The sequence below is a fragment of the Ictalurus furcatus genome, chromosome 15 (assembly GCF_023375685.1).
Source record: "Ictalurus furcatus strain D&B chromosome 15, Billie_1.0, whole genome shotgun sequence".
Classification (NCBI taxonomy): Eukaryota; Metazoa; Chordata; class Actinopteri; order Siluriformes; family Ictaluridae; genus Ictalurus; species Ictalurus furcatus.
In genome coordinates this window covers 20,825,192-20,842,861 of record NC_071269.1, presented here as the reverse complement: position 1 = coordinate 20,842,861, position 17,670 = coordinate 20,825,192, and the positions used below count along the sequence as shown (strand labels likewise).

Below are 17,670 nucleotides of genomic sequence, written 5' to 3'. Positions count from 1 at the left end.
CCTCACATTTCGCAGTAAAGCATTAGCCTGTTGCATAAGAGACCAAGGCCTCCCGTCCTCACAAAGCAGCCAATCATCTTCCACTAAGATGCCGCAGCTGGAACCCCCCTGCTACTCCTTTTTTTTTTTCCATCGTCCAAGGGCCAAACCGTTAAGCCATGAGAGCTTGCAGAACTGTCTGCACTTCACTGAAATTTGTTTCTCTATTTCATGAAAATGTTTGGCAGTCCTCTATTTTGAGGACTCCTCTAGGGACGACAGCTCAGTGTGGCTGCCAGCAGAAACCGATGGGGAACCTTTGTATTAAAAAACACCATTCTGTAGTACAGCAACGAAGCATGCCCAAAAGGTCAGAGAAAGTCCTTTTCCTCAACTCGTGGCCTACATCTTTTATTTAAGTCACATGCAGGAAAGTTTACGTCTGACAAATATAGATGCGATTTGGAGGACTGCATTCCATATACCGTCTTCTTTCTCTTGTTTTTTCTAAAAACAATTAGACACATTAGAGCAGGAGGTATATTAGTGGGATGGATGGTGGCAAGGGAAGAAAGAAAGAGTTAGAGAAGTGAATATATCTGCAGGGAAGCACAGGTGATTTGACCAGATGTGGAATGGATATTAATATAGACCAGCTGAGAAAGAGACAAAGACAGACAAGCATTAAAACAGAGATTTGTCCCTGGAATAAGCCTATTCACCACTGGCATGTAAATCATTGAAGATTTGTATTTAACTCAGCAGGGCCTATTTCTTCATCATTCTCAGAGAATTGTGTGTGTGTGTGTGTGTGTGTGTGTTCATAAGACAGGAAGCACATCTTACAAACAGAGATGTGTAGGAAAGTAGGAATGAAAGGCAAACAGGGAGTATGAAAGGGGAATGGGGTCTCGTGTTAAAAATATCTCTGCTCCCCTGCATCCTCTCACTTTAAACTACGCGTGCTGCTTTTCCAACAATCCGTCCAGGACCAACATCTTACAAGTGGATGACAAAGAGACAGTAGAGAGCCAGGAATAGGATATGTTACAAACAGGAACATACCATTCGCTCTGGTCACCTCGGATTTCTCCACAGCAGCCTGAATCACACAACACCCCATGCAGATGCTCGTTGGAAAGCAGTTACTGAAATATATAAAGTGTTTATCATTGCTGTAGTTATGGTGAAGTATCAAGTACTGTTTTTCCATTGACACGGTATCTGGGCTTGTTTAGGAAACAAGGGAAACCTTTTCAAATGTGGCCCACATTTTGAAACATTCCGTAATCACATAAGGGAGGTTACTAATGAGCAGCATAAACATAATTACACACGTTGAGGACTTTACAAGTTCTGGCTTGGAGAACATATTTTACCATCTAAAGTCACATTGTTCTGCGTTTATACACAGCAAAGACATCAAAGTCATAGACACGGCAAAGTCGTAGACAATGTTCACATGCAAAATGAGATAAACATGTTTTAATGCATTTAGTTATTTCTACAAAGTGCATAGCTGATCAAAGGAAATTTTCTTAGCATTAACTTTACAATTTGCAATGTGTCTGCTATTTATTATTCTATAATTGTTTCTTCAAACTTCCCTAAACTTATTTTAAAGACAGTAATGGGGAAAAAAGCTACATATAAAATTGCTCAAGTTGTTCCCATAGTAACCAAATGATCACAAACTGAGCCCCAAAGCCCCGATGAAGCAAATCTGCAGTCTGAGGACCGGTACTTTCATGGTTGGAGATTACACAAAAGTTTCCACCTAACTGCCTAAAGTGTTCTTTGTTTTGTCCTTCCATGCAAGCCCTTCTGCAGAACGGTTCTAGGTAAGAGGGAGTTCCCTTGTCCAAAATGCTCCTAGTAGAACCCCTTTAAGAAGCTAAAAACATTAGTTATCCACTTGAGGAACTAAACGTGCATGCACCAGCTCTGGAACCACCAGTAGGATTTGTCAGAGAATAGGTAGACCAAGTGTTGTGGTGATCACAATGGTGAGTAGTGATTGGTCGTTGGGAACAGTGGTGATCAGTGATTGGTCATTAAGAACAATTATGATCAGTAATTGGTCATTCGGAAAAATGGTGATCAGTGAGTGATAGTTTGACTCACACAAGCGCAACTCTGTCAGGCTTCACACACTGGTTGTGAGTCAATCTGCTCAAAAAGTCACAAGATTTTTTGCCAGGCTTTTTTTTTATTTTAAATAATAACTAGCAACAAAGTCTCTAAGTTGGCAAGTAGATCTCAGCATCTGATTTCTGTCTTTTGCAGCTGCTAAGATGTCTGACACACTTAGCAGGAGGTTGCCAATCCAGCAGAACTACATCTTACAGGCCTGGACACATCTCACCAGTGGGCAAGAAAATGGACATCTGAAATGAATCTCATAAAAAGACTTTTAAGTGTTTAAACTAGTGTGACAGTGAGACAGAGATGTGGTTGTAATTGCCTCCTGCCTCACAGGCAATCAGAAAACAGACACGAGAGATTGAGAAGATGCTGGTGAAAATGCAGGAGAAGTGATGGAGATTTTCATAAACACAACCGCCAAAGATAAAGATACTGTTACTGCGGAGACTGAGCGTGAGCAATCTGCCTGAGAGAGATAGAAAACACACACACACTTTCAGAATGTCTGTCCTCCAACACAGCGGATTTAAGAGAGATTACCTGCAAGTTCTTCAAATACCTTTCAATGTGTAGGAGGTTTTATAGTGGTAAAAAATGCAATATTGCCGCGTATGTGCCGACTCCAACTCAGACTAAAACTGTCTCCTGCTTAATCACTGACTTTAAATATGATTAATGTGGTACACGTACAAACGCTCGGGTCATTAAAATGTCAACCTATACTACACTGTCTTTGCCAGACAGGCCCACATATGAGAGGCACTATAGTTTATGTCATATGTAGGTATTATGCTTCTGAGTGACCACTTTATTTCCTCAATGAGAGAAGGAGTGGTGCCATCTCTGCTATCAAGACAGCAGATGTGAAAAATCCACTTTGAGTACTTTCTAAATGGCAATCCTGGTCATCAGAAAGAGATACAGGGGTAGTTTGCAATGTTAAGGAGTGTTTCTCTACCTATTATAATTATATATATATATATATATATATATATATATATATATATATATATATATATATAATTGCAAAGACACCACAGAAGAGCTATAAATCGCAATATTGCCATGCAATGGATCTGGATAGTTTCTTCAATTCAGGCTTTTATTTATATACCCATTTTCCTTAGAAGGCAACTCATTAGGCAGTTTGAACAAAGGGGATGGGCTTGGTATTTCATGTTCTTTTTGCAACTGCAGTTCATCCCACAAGCAGCAGAGGGCTTTAAAATTTACTAATAATTCCTTTAAAGCAGCGGTCACCAAGCCTCTTCCTCCCTACAGGTTTCATCTCCAACCAGAATCGAACACACCTGTTTTAGCTGATCTAGAACTTTTTAAGGTGACGATTACACGGTCAGGTGTGCACAATTATGGTTGGAGCTGAAGTCTTCAGGGAGGTAGATCTCCAGGAACAGGGTTGGTGACCATTGCCTTAAAGCATGAAATTACAAGAGCAGTGTTGGAAAGGAAGCATAGTTCTGAGAATAGGAACTTTAAATAAGGATATCAGAAATAAATATGCAAATAAGCAGCAAATCGTACACAGTGACTGAATGGAGTTGTGCTATGATCTTTAAAAAAAAAAGCAAAACAAGTTTTATGCACTATATAAACAAAAGAAAAAACATTTGGGGGGGGGTGCTGTTATAGGAAAATAATCCAAAACAAGGTGGTGTGTTGCAGACCGATGTGAAGTGTGGTTAGTATTACAAGCCCAAAGGGAATTATTTTCTTAGAATAACATGCCCTGTGTTTTATTCCTCTTACACTACAGCTTTGCCAACTCTGGAGATTCCTTCTATGAATGTTACATGAATGTCTTCTTATGGAAGACTTCACCACATGAACATTTATAGGTTTTTCTTTGTCAAATAGCATATGTTTTTGTTGTTGTTGTTGTTTTCAGCTTAGGATTAGATTATATTCAGAATCTGCCATACAGGTCCCTGTGAATGAGCTGTTACTATAGAAACAATAATGCTTTAGAACACGTATGTTAATAAAAACCTGTGATTTCTTCGACAGCTGTTACAGAAAATTATTCAACACATTCTGACCATCGTATAAAAGATCAATTTGACTCTTGTAGCATTTCTGATAATCCTACGAACACATTACATTATATCAGAAAAATACAATTGATCTGCAAACAGCAAACTATTGTTTTAGCCACGGCAGAGCAGCAGGTTACAGATATTTAATCAGCTTTGTATACGAGTAAAGCCTCGTACTGCAATCCTGGTTGCGACAAAAATAAACGTAGAATGAAGATACTGTTTCATGAGGTATAAATATCTTGTGGTTTACTGATTAATCAGAGCAACAGGACGAGTGATGAAAAACAAAATCTGCTGTGAATCACCACACGTTCAGGCTGATTAAATAAGGGTAAATGAGCCCTCTTTGTCTTGCTCATAATCGCCTAACATGTTTTCCTCTTGAGGTACAGATCGGCTTCCTGTTTTTGGAAGAGTGAAGTCAGAAGGTGAGATGATACAGATATACCGTAATACACTCGGCTCTCCTGCAATTGCTCTCCTGCCTCTTCCATCTCCACACCTGCTGTTTACGCTATTGCCTGCTTAAGTGACACAATGCAACTGATTATCTCAGAAAGTACAATTTCATGCTTCATTGTCTAAGGTCAATGTATGGAGTCATGATACCTGTGGATTCTGATCTACAGTCTATAAGACATTAAGTACCTCATCAAAACATACACTCAGCCATGCGGCCACACACACACATACACGTAAGTTCAATCTAAAAGCTCAATGATATTGATCAGACTTAGACATGGATGGCCAAAAGTGTCTACTGGAATCTCCAGACCTTATGAGCACAGTTGCCTTAATTTCCATTGGTCGCTGTGGTCACTGAGACAGAGAGGAAGACGTCATACTGCTCAACCCTGTGCTTGTAAATAACAGCTGCAGTGCGGAAAGAAACAGCACGTTAAAGTGGCATAATTATGACTATCATGGTCTGGCTAAAATGCAACATGCAACGAGCAGTTTGGAAAAAATGATGCCCGAAAGGATCAGAGACGGGCAGTGAATTACAGAAACACAGAAGCACAGAAAAAAAAAACCGACGCAGAAATTCTTGCATCGACTTGGTGGAAATAAATAAAGTCTGTGAGACGGTTCAATTCAGGAAACATGATTCCTGAGCGGCCTCATTTATTGTTACACAGCACTGAAAGAGGACATGAATGGCTGGCCAAGCTGGCACATGCGACTCCGAACTGTCTGTGACCACCATATACATCTAAACAAGAACTCCACTCCTTATGTGTGTATGTATGTGTTTAAGGTAAGTTGGGTCAACATGATGAGCTAAATGCAGTCTTGGCTCAGTTCGGGTACGCTGATATGTAAAAGGAGTGTAACTCAAGAATGCAGCATGAAGAGGATCTGTTGCTGAATACATTTAGCTTGTTGTCTTTATTCCACAACCTGAGTAAACATTTAGCCCTTATTCGAGCATGATTAAACACTCTTATGTAAACCACCGAGTTATACCCTCCTCCATCACGGAGAATGCAACCGAGGTGCCTAAGAGATGACAAGGCCAGAAAGAATATGAGAAGAATAAATGCGAGAAAAGTAAAGGAAAAGAGGGGAAAAAGCTTAGAGAGGGGTCACATATCAGTTTAAGCAGTCTCCATTTGCTGCCAGCTCTCTGTTAATGTGATTTATATTAAAGCAACTGAGTCTGATGTTAATTCCTAGCATTAAAACTATATCTACTGACTCACAGCAGCGTTCACTAAATGGCACACATAACTGGAGGCTTAGTGCTGATGGAGATGGAGCGGCACTTTCATTTCCCCCTCAGAGACATATATATAATATGTATAATATGTATATGTAATATATATATATATATATATATATATATATATATATATATATATATATATATATATATATATATATATATATAATATAATATTTGGTAACGTTCTGTTATCTGCTCAGAAGAACAGCTCTGGTTTATATGGTGGCACAGAATCTTTAAACAGGAACACCAACCTCGAACCAGACAGGACAAGCTGGTGTATCTAGTTGGCTATCAATTATATTACCTCTCAAAGCTACTTATATTATTTCGTTTTGGGGTATGGTTTTATATTTGTCTTCTTCATCTTCCATCTTCAGTAGCTGCTCCATCGTGATCAGGAGCTGGATCTGGGAATACACCATGGATTGAATGCCAGTTCATCACAGAGCACCATGCCCACACACATTCGATTCAGGTTCACTTGTAGAGGCATTATAGTTACCAGTTTACCTACTGGCATATTTTTACGAGGTAGGAGGAAACCGGAGAACCTGGAGGAAACCCATTCTATAACCCGAGCTCAGGATTGAACCAGGGACCATATTCAGCCAACTTCCACCAAAATCACTTAACACGCCTGTAATGAGGTGTAAGTGGCTCTGCTGGAAAAGTGTAACATTTGGTGCTGCCAATTTTAGTGTATTTTTAGTTATATACAGCAGGATCACAGCAAAGTTTGGTGCCAACCCTAGGAAGGAAAGAAACCTGTGGCTGAGAATGATGTATTGTGTGCGTGTGTTGAGTTGTGTTCTTAAATTATTAATTGGATATTACAAGTACATTCTCTTCCTTTGTTGTTACTACCAAAGGCAGTTACATCATACATCCCGCTGTTTTACTGAAACGCACAAAATGCGAGTTCCTCGAAGACAGAATTACAGGGTATTCAGTAATAGGCTGAAAAATTAAAGGTGTACAGCTGGGAGGCAGCAAAAAACACAGGAGGACTGAAAGCACAGGGTTTTAATCCTGTTTTTGGAGAGGAAGGAATTTTTCTCTGTGGCCCGGTCCTCTACTGTTTCATAAACCCACATGCTATACATACATAAAGCATGCAGAAATGCCTCAGGAGGCTTGCCACAAACCATTCTTTTATCTATATATACACACACACACACACACACAAAACTAACTATATACACACAAAGAGCACTTGTGCAGGCTCTAATACTCGTGTATGTGTGTGTGTGTGTGGGGGGGGGGGGGGTTGTAAGAGGAGCGAGAAGAAATGCAAAAAGGAGAAGCGCGGAAAGAATCCTTAATCAGGAAAAGTGACAGGCATCTGTTGCTCTGGCTGAGAATGTGTGGATGATACACACATACTGTATGCTCACTAACACATACATGCACAGCTATGCTTAATCACAAGTGTATGCCCACACTGCATCTCGAGAGGAGAGATAAGGAGAAGGTGGGAGGGCATCTGTCAAAGCAGATTTAAGGCAAAGGACTGATGAGAAATGGAGAACAGATTATGAAATGAAGAAAAAGCCAACTATGAGGCTGTATGCTTTTATGATCTAACAAGCAGTCAAAACACTTTGGTCACACTTCCATAAGCTCAAATGTTATGGTTAAAAAGCACATAGCTATTACTATCCAGTGCACTTTGTATAAGATAGTAAATTAGAGGACAGTGAGAACCAGAACGCCGGAGTCACTGACCTCTGACCCTGGCATAACAGCAGCCGCACTTTGCCAGGACTTTTCGGAACAAGTGTTGGCAGGCGCAGCCCCGGTGATGATGGGCGCCCTTCATGTTGTATCCCAATCAGAGGCAGCCGGTCTACCAGGAACCAGCATGACCCATGGCACCCGCGCTCTCTCCCCCAGATACACGCACTCCTGCCCTGGAGAGTTAATCCCAAAGAGGTAACCGAAGAACCTTGGCAGATAACAATGAGGGGGGATTAAAAAAAAAATCAGTCCAGAAACTAGGTTTAGGTTTAGGTTTAAGTTTAAGTAGTCACAGTTTATAAGTGAAAGAGTCAAGATTAGGCGAAAAGCTCAGCTCTCTTTCTGTTTCTCTCTCCCCTCCATGTGCAGCAATCGTCCCTCTGTGCTCTTCTGCTCAGCGCCTGGTCAAATGATCAGACAGCACCACTGGCTGAGAGCACGAGGTAGAAACAGAGAGACACAAGACGGGAGGGGGGAGGAGGTGGAGCTTCACTCAGCAACTCCAGTCACTGGCTAGTCCACAGTACAGCTCCCACTCCTCTCTTCTTTTTTCTTTTTTTTTTTTTTTTTTGCTCTCCCCCTCTCTTTACAGCTTGTGTTTTCTTTTAGGGTCTCACTTCCTGATGCATTTTTTTTTATCCACATTGTATCATTTAGCCTTTGAGTATGTCACTTGGCAAATTCCTTATTCACTGCTTCCAGACATCCAGTCAGTCGGAAACCTAACACCTTTCGAAGTCAGAACCAAATATAAACATGTGTCAAAAATAGCTGCACATGTGTTTAACGATATAATTATATCTGCAGTGCAAGACAAGAGCTGTCGTTCTCATAGCCAGGCTGAATCTTAAGAGCTAGTGCTGGTTTGGGTTACTGTATACACAGAAGTGAGCTGATAGCAATAGAAGAACAATACAACACACACTTGTGGCTAGTTTATAACTAATTATGATTGTTAATAGACTCCTTAAAGTACTGATTGAAGAAAGGGACGTCCATTGGGTTGGGGATATTTAAATCCAACTTTGAACTTATGTGCAAATAAGCAAACAAAAGTGTTTGGCAGTGTATATATTGTACACTGACCCCCCCCCCCCCCCCCATATTGCTTTTATTAAATGGCAATTATTATTATCATTATTAATAATATTTGCGATAAACATTTCTTCTGCATGACAATGTAGTCTGTTGCAGACAAAGCTTTGGTTGCAGACAAAGATTACGACATTCCATAGACATAACAGTAGCTTAAGTTTTATTAAGTTAAGTTTAAGTTTTATAAGTTTTAGTTTTATTGGTTTAAAGCAATTAATTAACAGGATTAAATTATTGTGATTCAGTCACAGGTTTGCATACAGTATATCAAGGATTTTAGCTTTGAACAGCTTTGAACTTGGCTCAGCCAGTCAGAATTTTGAACTGAAACTGCATTTTATAAATATAGTTCTGTTTTTATGGTGATTATATAAAGTCTTATGGAAGCTTATGGGTTTTGGGAAATTTAATGAGGTGACACTTCATGCCTGTTTGAACATTCTAGATTTTAGGTGTCCTCTAAGGCAGTAAATGGGAATATCACAATTTTTCATGGGATTGCAAATATTTAAAAAAAACAACAAAAAAAAAAAAACATGATTTCCCACGAACACACCAAAGCATCTCATGGGGGTACCATTCATGATCCATGGTTTCAAATGAAAATCCCATGGGAATTTTCCTATAACTAGATACACAGAGGCCAGCGTTACTTATTCAGATGAAACCGTCACTGCTGAGCTTGTTAGCGAGTCTTTATTTCATCTGAATATGTTTATTAAAATATGTTTTAAGATTTGTTTAATTTGTAGTTACATAGCAAAAACCTGACATTTCTTTGATATCAACACTAATCATGTAAGAACATAAACTGAATGGTAATGCCAAATTGTTGGTACCTATGAAAACAGTAGGACTCCCCCACCTCATAAATCTCAATTTAACCTCTGACCCTGTGCTGAAAATGTCAAAAACAGACTGAGATTATGCAAGATAACAAAAGCAACAGTCATATAACAGTAGCTTGATGATATGTGAAGAGGTGATATGTGCTACTTAAATGCATTCTGTCATGATAAAGCAAACCATACAAAACCATTTATTCAAATACAAATAAATGTTTTATAAACAAGATTTTGTAGATTTTGTTTGGTAAATACCTGCGAAGCGTGATGTTCTATAGTTTTGTCTCATCGTTGTGGTGTTATCTGATTAATAGTAGATGTTAAAGACAGTTATACCACAGCACTGTTGATTTCTCAATTCTGATTGGCCAGAAGGTGTTGATTAATTTTCTATAACATCAGCTCTGACCATAATTCCCAGCTCCATGGCAAATCACAGGTTTATATTAATGCTTTCGTTGTAATATGTTATCTTTTCTATAGAAACAGCTTACACAGAGATTTGTATGGTTTGCATCACTGAATTTTAAAAAGTGTGTAATTGGTCATATGGCAATATTTACTGTGAGAACATGTTTATTTAGCATTCTTTTGGAAGGAGTCTCCAGTGTCAGTGCTTTGTAACAGTACGAGCTAATGTTGCAAGTTTAAACTTTCCACAGAAAGTCTTCACGGAGGGTTTTGTGGTTAAAAAACAACACAGAAAGTGAGGAAAAAGAGGGATTGGTGAGGGATCGATTGTTATAGAACGATATATAGCTGCTATAAAATAAGAGACAACAGTAATGAACTTGTTTTGTGGACATTCAATAATATTAAACCCAACTATGTTATTTAATTAATTAATAATTGCACTTGTTGGCAAATGATATATGCTATAGGATAGTTTAAGAAGAATAAAACACTCCAGGATATGTCGTTACTAGAAAATACTTCAGACACCATCCCTATGATTATTTTCCTTTAACAGCATAGCCAATGTGTTTTCTTCTTTACATTATACAAATATAATCATAGTTTTCTGTAGTTGTTTTTTTTAATGTTTAATGTTGTGATATACATTGTGTATCATGATTATGTCTACAAGTATTATGATATATTTGTTATATAGCCCACCCATAAGCACATATGGGTAACAATTCAGTGACATTTCAACACAAACAGTGTGACAGGTTGAGGCGGGAGCAGGTTCAGACAAAATTCCTGCCTAATTGAGCCAACATGTGTGCTTTGGAGGAAAGTTTGTGTGTGTGTGTGTGTGTTGGAATGTGGGCTATCTACGGTCAGAGAAGTTCATGACACTCAGCATGTCTGTACATTCTACTCGGACGACACCATCAGCTGAGAATTGTGCTGAGTGAATGAATCCCTCGTCTTCCTGTTCTTATCCATCTAGATCGTCTCTCACTCTCATTCTTTCTCTCTTGTCGCATTCTTCCTTTTGCTCTCTATTTCTCTCCATCTAAAAACTCTCTCACACCCCCTCTAGTCCCTCTAGAGTCCAATTACTGACTGCAGCAGTGCTGAGAAGTTTCATGGATAGGCTAGAGACCGTTTTCTCTCATCCTCTAATCCTTATACGAGTGTGTGCAATCTCAGTATCAAAGTATCAGGATTAGAGAACAGCAAGTCATCCAGTGAATTTAATCAGATAAGCATGGATAATTAAAGATGCAGTCAAAAAACACACCCACAAAACAGAGGGGGAAAAAACCCTGAATGCTAGCACAAGCCAAGTTTACGTGAATTGACAGACGACATGATTGATAGTTCAGTAGAGACGCCTTCTTGAGCTGATTGGATATTGGTGTTAATTCTCTAATTCACAGTGCCCAGGTTTCCACAGTGACCAGAGTTTCTCCTCTGAGCAGATACTGCCCAAATGTGAGGAGAACCATTCAACCATAAAGTACTGATCCTCAATCATTTATATTTTTAACCAATATTTGATATATTCATTCATTCTTCATCGTCAGTAGCTTGTTGGATCCAGAGCCTATCCCAGGAACACTGAACAAAGTGGTAGATAACACCCTGGATGGGATGCCCATGCAAGGTACACATACACTTTCTCACATTCATTGACAACTAAGAGCCATTTAGCAGAGCCAATCCACCTGCCAAGATATTTTTTTTTCTAATGTTGGAGGAAACTGGAGAACTCAGAGGAACCACATGCAGCCATGGGGTCAAGATGCAAAACTTTGGACAAACAGTAACTCAAGCTCAGGTTCAAACAAAGGGCACTGGAGCTGTGAGATATATTCAGTAAATGCACCTCATGTAATTCCAAGGTCACTATATATATAGTATATTATAGTATATATATTTATTTTTTAATGACAATTATGCTTTACGTTTCTTCTAGTCCATGGCATCAGAAATTGTGAGATTCATAATAGTTCAAATAGTCCAGCTATTTTCCCAGACCCAACAGACGCACACACACACACACCAAGAATATCTTGTGCATCCTCACATACTATGACTGTGCATGATCTTGATGGTAGCTAGAAAGACGGAAGAAAGTAAGATACTGGGATAACTCTGAGTGAAAGCTCAGAGGACTGTGGGAAAATTTCTCATCATAGAAGAGCGTGGGCAATAAAACATTCCACGCTACTGATATATAACATAAATCCAGCTCCTACACTGAGGAACTGAATCTACCTTCTCTCTCTCTCTCTCTCTCTCTCTCTCTCACCCTTTTTATCATATATTCAAACACACTCTCAGAACACATAAGAATTTAATAAGAAGTTCATAAAACTGCAGCAGTAATTGGGGACATGTGTAGGCGATAAATAGGATTGAGTACTAGTTTATTTTTCCAACCAAGATCATATTACTTTTATGAAGATTGATGACATTAAAGAAAAGACACACACACACACACACACACACACACACACACACACACACACACACACACTGAAAGGCCAAACAGATTAAATCAAAGAGATCTGATTGCATAGTAAATCACTGGTGAATATGATTTAAGTATGTAAGAATATAATTTATTACTAACAACTCAAAGTAATTAATTGCTCACATCCTTACATACCATAGGATTATATCATCTACAGGAGGATGTCTGAAATGCTTGTGTGCTGCATGATGTAATTGAGTGTATTATGAACTGTCATCAGTAGGGGGTGTATGTGCTATAACATAGCACTTTGCCTCACTTCTTTCACCTTCTGGTTATCACTTAAAAGCCATGCTGGCGATAGAGAACTCAGCATTATCAGTGAGTGTTCAATAAATATGTACAGGGTTAACAGCAGCTTATAAAGTATTTATGCACATGATGTAATATACAAAATGTCCAAGGATGATGCATCGGCTATTGCTGAAGTTCCCGTCTGAAATCCACAAAGATATGTACTACATAATGATATACTGTAGATACTCTTCGTAGGCTCTTCATTATACACTCACCAGCCATCTGTACATCTCGTTCATGCAATTATCTATTCAGCCAATCATGTGCCAGCTGTGCCGTGCATAAATTCATGCAGATACAGGTCAAGCGTTTCAGTTAATATTGACATTAAACATCCGAAAAATGTGATCTTAGTGACTCTGATCATGGCATGGTTGTTGCGGCCAGACAGGCTGGTTTGAGTGTTTCATAAACTGCTGATTTTGTGGGATTTTCACACACAACATTCTCATGGATTACACAGAATGGTGCAAAACACAAAAAACATCCAGTGAGCTGCAGTTCTGCAAGCAGAAACCCCTTGTTAATAAGAGAGGTCAGAGGAGAATGGGGAAAGCTGACAGGAAGGCTACAGTATCTCAAATAACCACAACTGTGGTGGGCAGAAAAACATCTCAGAAAACACAGCATGTCAAACCGTGAGGCGGATGGGCTACAACAGCAGACGACCACAGCAGGTCTACTCCTGTCAACCAGGAACAGGAATCTGAGGCTACAGTAAGAACAGGCTCACCCAAAACATTGGCTGGTCTTTTCCAATCTAGACAAAGATCTGATGTAATCCAGTTTGATTTGAACATGAACTGAAGCTCTTGATTGGAAAAATTGCATGATTGAGCATGTGTAGAATTTTAAATCGTGTATTTAGTGAGCATACAGACATGATGCTATATATAGTGCTCAGAAATCTGAAATGAAAATAAAGCAGTTATTAGTCATAATGTTGAATAGAAACATAATGGACTGCATATGTGATGGTGTTATGTATATGGAAAATGTTCATATGTCAGTTTTCCGTAATAAAGCTCTCCTGCTCTCTGGTGCACTCATTTAATCTCTCTCTTTCTCTCTCTCTCTCTCTCTCTCTCTCACACACACACACACACACACACACATACCGTAAACACAGATGTACTGAGGTGGCTAAAGATGTAAGTATCTCAACAAACTCCCAGTACTAAGACTGGAATAATGGTCCTGTTTGTGTGCCCAGGAGCCGAGCAGCACAACGTGGGGTGGGGTCAGGGCTGCAGGAACAGCTCGTCTTTTCTTCATCCCTTCATACTTCACCCCGTGTCTTCTGCATGCATTTAAAACCTATTCAATACCAGCTTACCCCCTCCCCCCCTTGATCCCCAGCGGAAATCAAATCCTTAGCTCGTAAATCACAAAAGGTCAAGTCATCTGCACAGAACTGGGCTTCTGGAAAAGCCATAAGCAAGACAGTGACACTGATGTTTTTGAAACACTGGAGCCTGACAGTCCTTCCTGAGCGTTAATCAAGGATGTAACAGGTCGAGACCTAGCTCCTATTGCAAAAGCATTGCTGAGTGAGATAGTCTGTCTGGCTGGTCAGAGAATCTGAATGAACTTGAACTAGCTTGAAGCTATAACACGTGTTTAGATGAACACAGAAAGAAAGAAAATATTTTGAAGTAGGCCATCTTTTTACACATTTGTTCCATATTTCTGTACTTAAAAGTGGAAAGGAAGAAAGCCTGGAGTGATCATAGAATTTCAAAGATACCTTAGAGATATATTAGAGATAAAGATACCTGGCATGCTTCTTAATTTTTTTCAGCTTAGAAACAGATTCTGCTTCACATCACAACTGAGCCGCTAAGTTCTATCTCTCTTCCTTAAAAGAAACATATAAGGCATGAAGAGTTCAATTCAGTGGCAATTGCAGTTCATCTCATAGGCAGTAGGGGGCTCTTAAAATTACAACCTGCTCCTTTAAAACAATCAGGGTGAACTGAGAGGAAGGGATTGATGATCATCATCATTATGATCATCATCATAATTATGATCATCATCAACAGCTCACCAATATACAGCCAATAGATAGTAAGACTGCACACTGTATGTTCCTATGTTAAAGGGAAATAATCAGTGACAGGGTGGTGTGATGCAGTCCAACATGAAACAGTTACTGTAACTATCTTGGAGCTGGAGATTGGATACATTGGAGACTCCTTCCATAGGGCAGTGGTGGATCAATGGTCAAGGTCCTGTCTACTGATCAGAAAGTCAGGGGTTCAAGCCGCAGTACTGCCACCTTGAAGTTGGAGATTGGAGACATTGGAGACTCCTGCCATAGGACAATGGTGGTTCAATGGTCATGGCTTCAAACCCCAGCACAGTCGAGCTGTTAAAGACCTTTAACTCTATATGCTCCATGAGCACTATATCATGGCTCAACCTGTGCTCTGACCTCAGCTTCCTAACAAGCTGGCATATGTATATGTGATAAGTAAAGCCTTCTATCAATGTCTCCTTACACTTCACCATATTGAATGATTATACTTTAGTAAATAACAACGATAACATATACTCAACACCTTCTGACCTTCTGAATTAGATATGGTAGTGTGGTAGTTTTTTACTTCACATTTAGTCCAACAGAAACCAAACATAAACATAAGCAGAATGGTAGCACAGACAGCAACACAGATGGCTAGAGGACAGTGTAGGACACAGAAAGACTGTGTGTTTCCTCCACAATCGCTCCTCACCAGAAGGATAAATTCTCCAGCACTATACTGAGGCTGTAAGCCTACTGTGAACCCCAGACATAACAAACTAAGATCCAATTGAGAGCTAGAAAGCTTTTATATTACCCTGCTGTCTCGCTTCACTGTCTTTCTTTACTGTCTCTCTCTCTCGCTCTCTCTCTCTCTCTCTCTCTCTCTCTCTCTCTCTCTCTATCTATCTATCTATCTCTCTCTCGTTCTCTCTCTCTCTCTCTGTTTCTGATTCGCTCCCTGTTTGTCTTTATCTGGCATAGACAAAGTCCAATTCAGTATTGTTTGCACAGAGAGCAATGGAAGGCTAGGTTAGCACTAATCCAGCGTTATGGGGTCCAGCTGATTTTATGTAGTGTAAACTGTTTACTAGCATGTCGCATGTCTGCAAATCCCATCCATAAGTTCACAAGATGTATGTTTTTCTCACAATCACACCCACCTACACACACACACACACACACACACACACACACACACACACACACACAAACACACACAAACATGGTGCCTTTCACAGCCCCTCTTGGGCTCAGTACCCATCATCCCCATCTTCCATCAGCCTCACACACATCAAGGCGCAAACAAGTCTCCACACATGCATTAAATCTACCACCTCTTTTTTTTTATACAGTTCAGATATTTTCCAACAGATGTTATCTTATACAAACATAACCCACACAACTTTCTTGTCTAAATTCTGGAAACGAAATGAAGTCCTTACAGATTACACAAGACATTCTGACTCCAACCTTGACCTAGTGTCATTGCCTTTTAAAGCATCATTCTTACAAGCATCTCATTAAAGTCCTGCGCTGAGCAACACATCGATTCTTCCGCCTCCTCTCTGCAGCATTTCACTGCAGTTTGGTCCTTTGGTACATGCTGAAAAAGACTAATGTCTACAGAAAGAAGGAAAATATTTTGGGATAGATACCAAGACGACACAGTATCTTGATAGAGTCCAAGATACCACAGTCTCTCTGTGGGCCTGAGGGATGGGTGGTGAACCCTGTGGTTTCTAAGGAAGACACCTGGTCAGTGTCAGAAGACTCAGACAGAAGACAACCCCCGATCCCATTGACCTGGATCAAAGCGATACCTCCAAATGGACAGTTCATCAAAGGGACTTGGCTGTGTACATTGTGAGAACCTTAAGACGCAGCCCAGACCTTGTTGACTGTTCCACTGAATCACATGTTATAAATTCACAACTCGGGTATGTATAAAATCAATCAGCTCCCCATTTTTTAACTACTGCATGGTCTATCGAATGTTTTTGACCATTAAGATGTTCTTATGCTTTATGTATTGATTAATTTATAACAAGTATTAAGCTATAAAATCTTAAATTGACTATTAGTAAAGGCAGGTGTACATACAAAGTAATCCAGTTACGTATAAGTGCAGGTATTAATTGTAAGACAAATCTAAGTTGTGTGCTAAAGATGCCGAATTAGTGTGATCTACAGTACGTAGATCTAGGCCACTAGCTTAGCTCACGATCCAAAAAAGCAGAGGCATAAACATTTCAGGGAGTAACTAGGATGTAATTAAGGAATAAAACACAATGGGTATGCTTATATAGTAAAATGCTTAACACCAAGATGATTAATTTTCTATAACAGCATGTCTCAACGTTTTTTTTTTGTTGTTGTTCCTCTTATACCACAGCAATTTGCCAGAGATTAGATTTTTTTTTATACATAAGAACGACATGCTAGACGTTGTATCAGTTTATAGTTATGTTTAATGTTGTGGAACATCTGTGAAACTAGTTACCGTACAAACAGTCAGGAAACAGCTGTATGAACAACTGGAGGCACATCTCAGTCAATGTGAAGACCATGTATAAGAGTTTAATACTTTTTATTGTTTGTTTAAATTTTTGTCCATTGGATTTTGTGAAGTCGTATTGAAAGACCCGGTTTGTTATTAACTTTGTAGGGGTTTTTTTTTTATTATTATCATTATAAGAATGAATTAATAATGCTTGTAATGAATGTTTTTTACATTTTTAAAAGCAGAAACAGTGAAATAATTTTTTATAATTTATGCACAAGTACAAAAAGCTAATCAATCAGTGTCAAGCCCTGAGTTTCGGCTTCGATTT

General features: G+C 39.3%; 1 protein-coding gene across 5 annotated transcripts in view; it reads right to left on the bottom strand.

The window, feature by feature from the left end:
• The window catches only part of arhgef25a (Rho guanine nucleotide exchange factor (GEF) 25a), an 82,061-nt gene that overhangs the window by 54,829 nt on the left and 9,562 nt on the right, over positions 1–17,670 (bottom strand). The window contains exon 1 of one of the 5 annotated variants that reach the window (XM_053642541.1): positions 7,636–7,816. The exons of the other annotated variants lie outside the window; for them this stretch is intronic. Coding sequence (XP_053498516.1) covers positions 7,636–7,729 — 94 coding nt within the window. The 5' untranslated portion in view covers positions 7,730–7,816. Of the gene's footprint in view, positions 1–7,635; positions 7,817–17,670 lie in introns of those variants that run through there. 5 annotated transcript variants of the gene reach the window in all.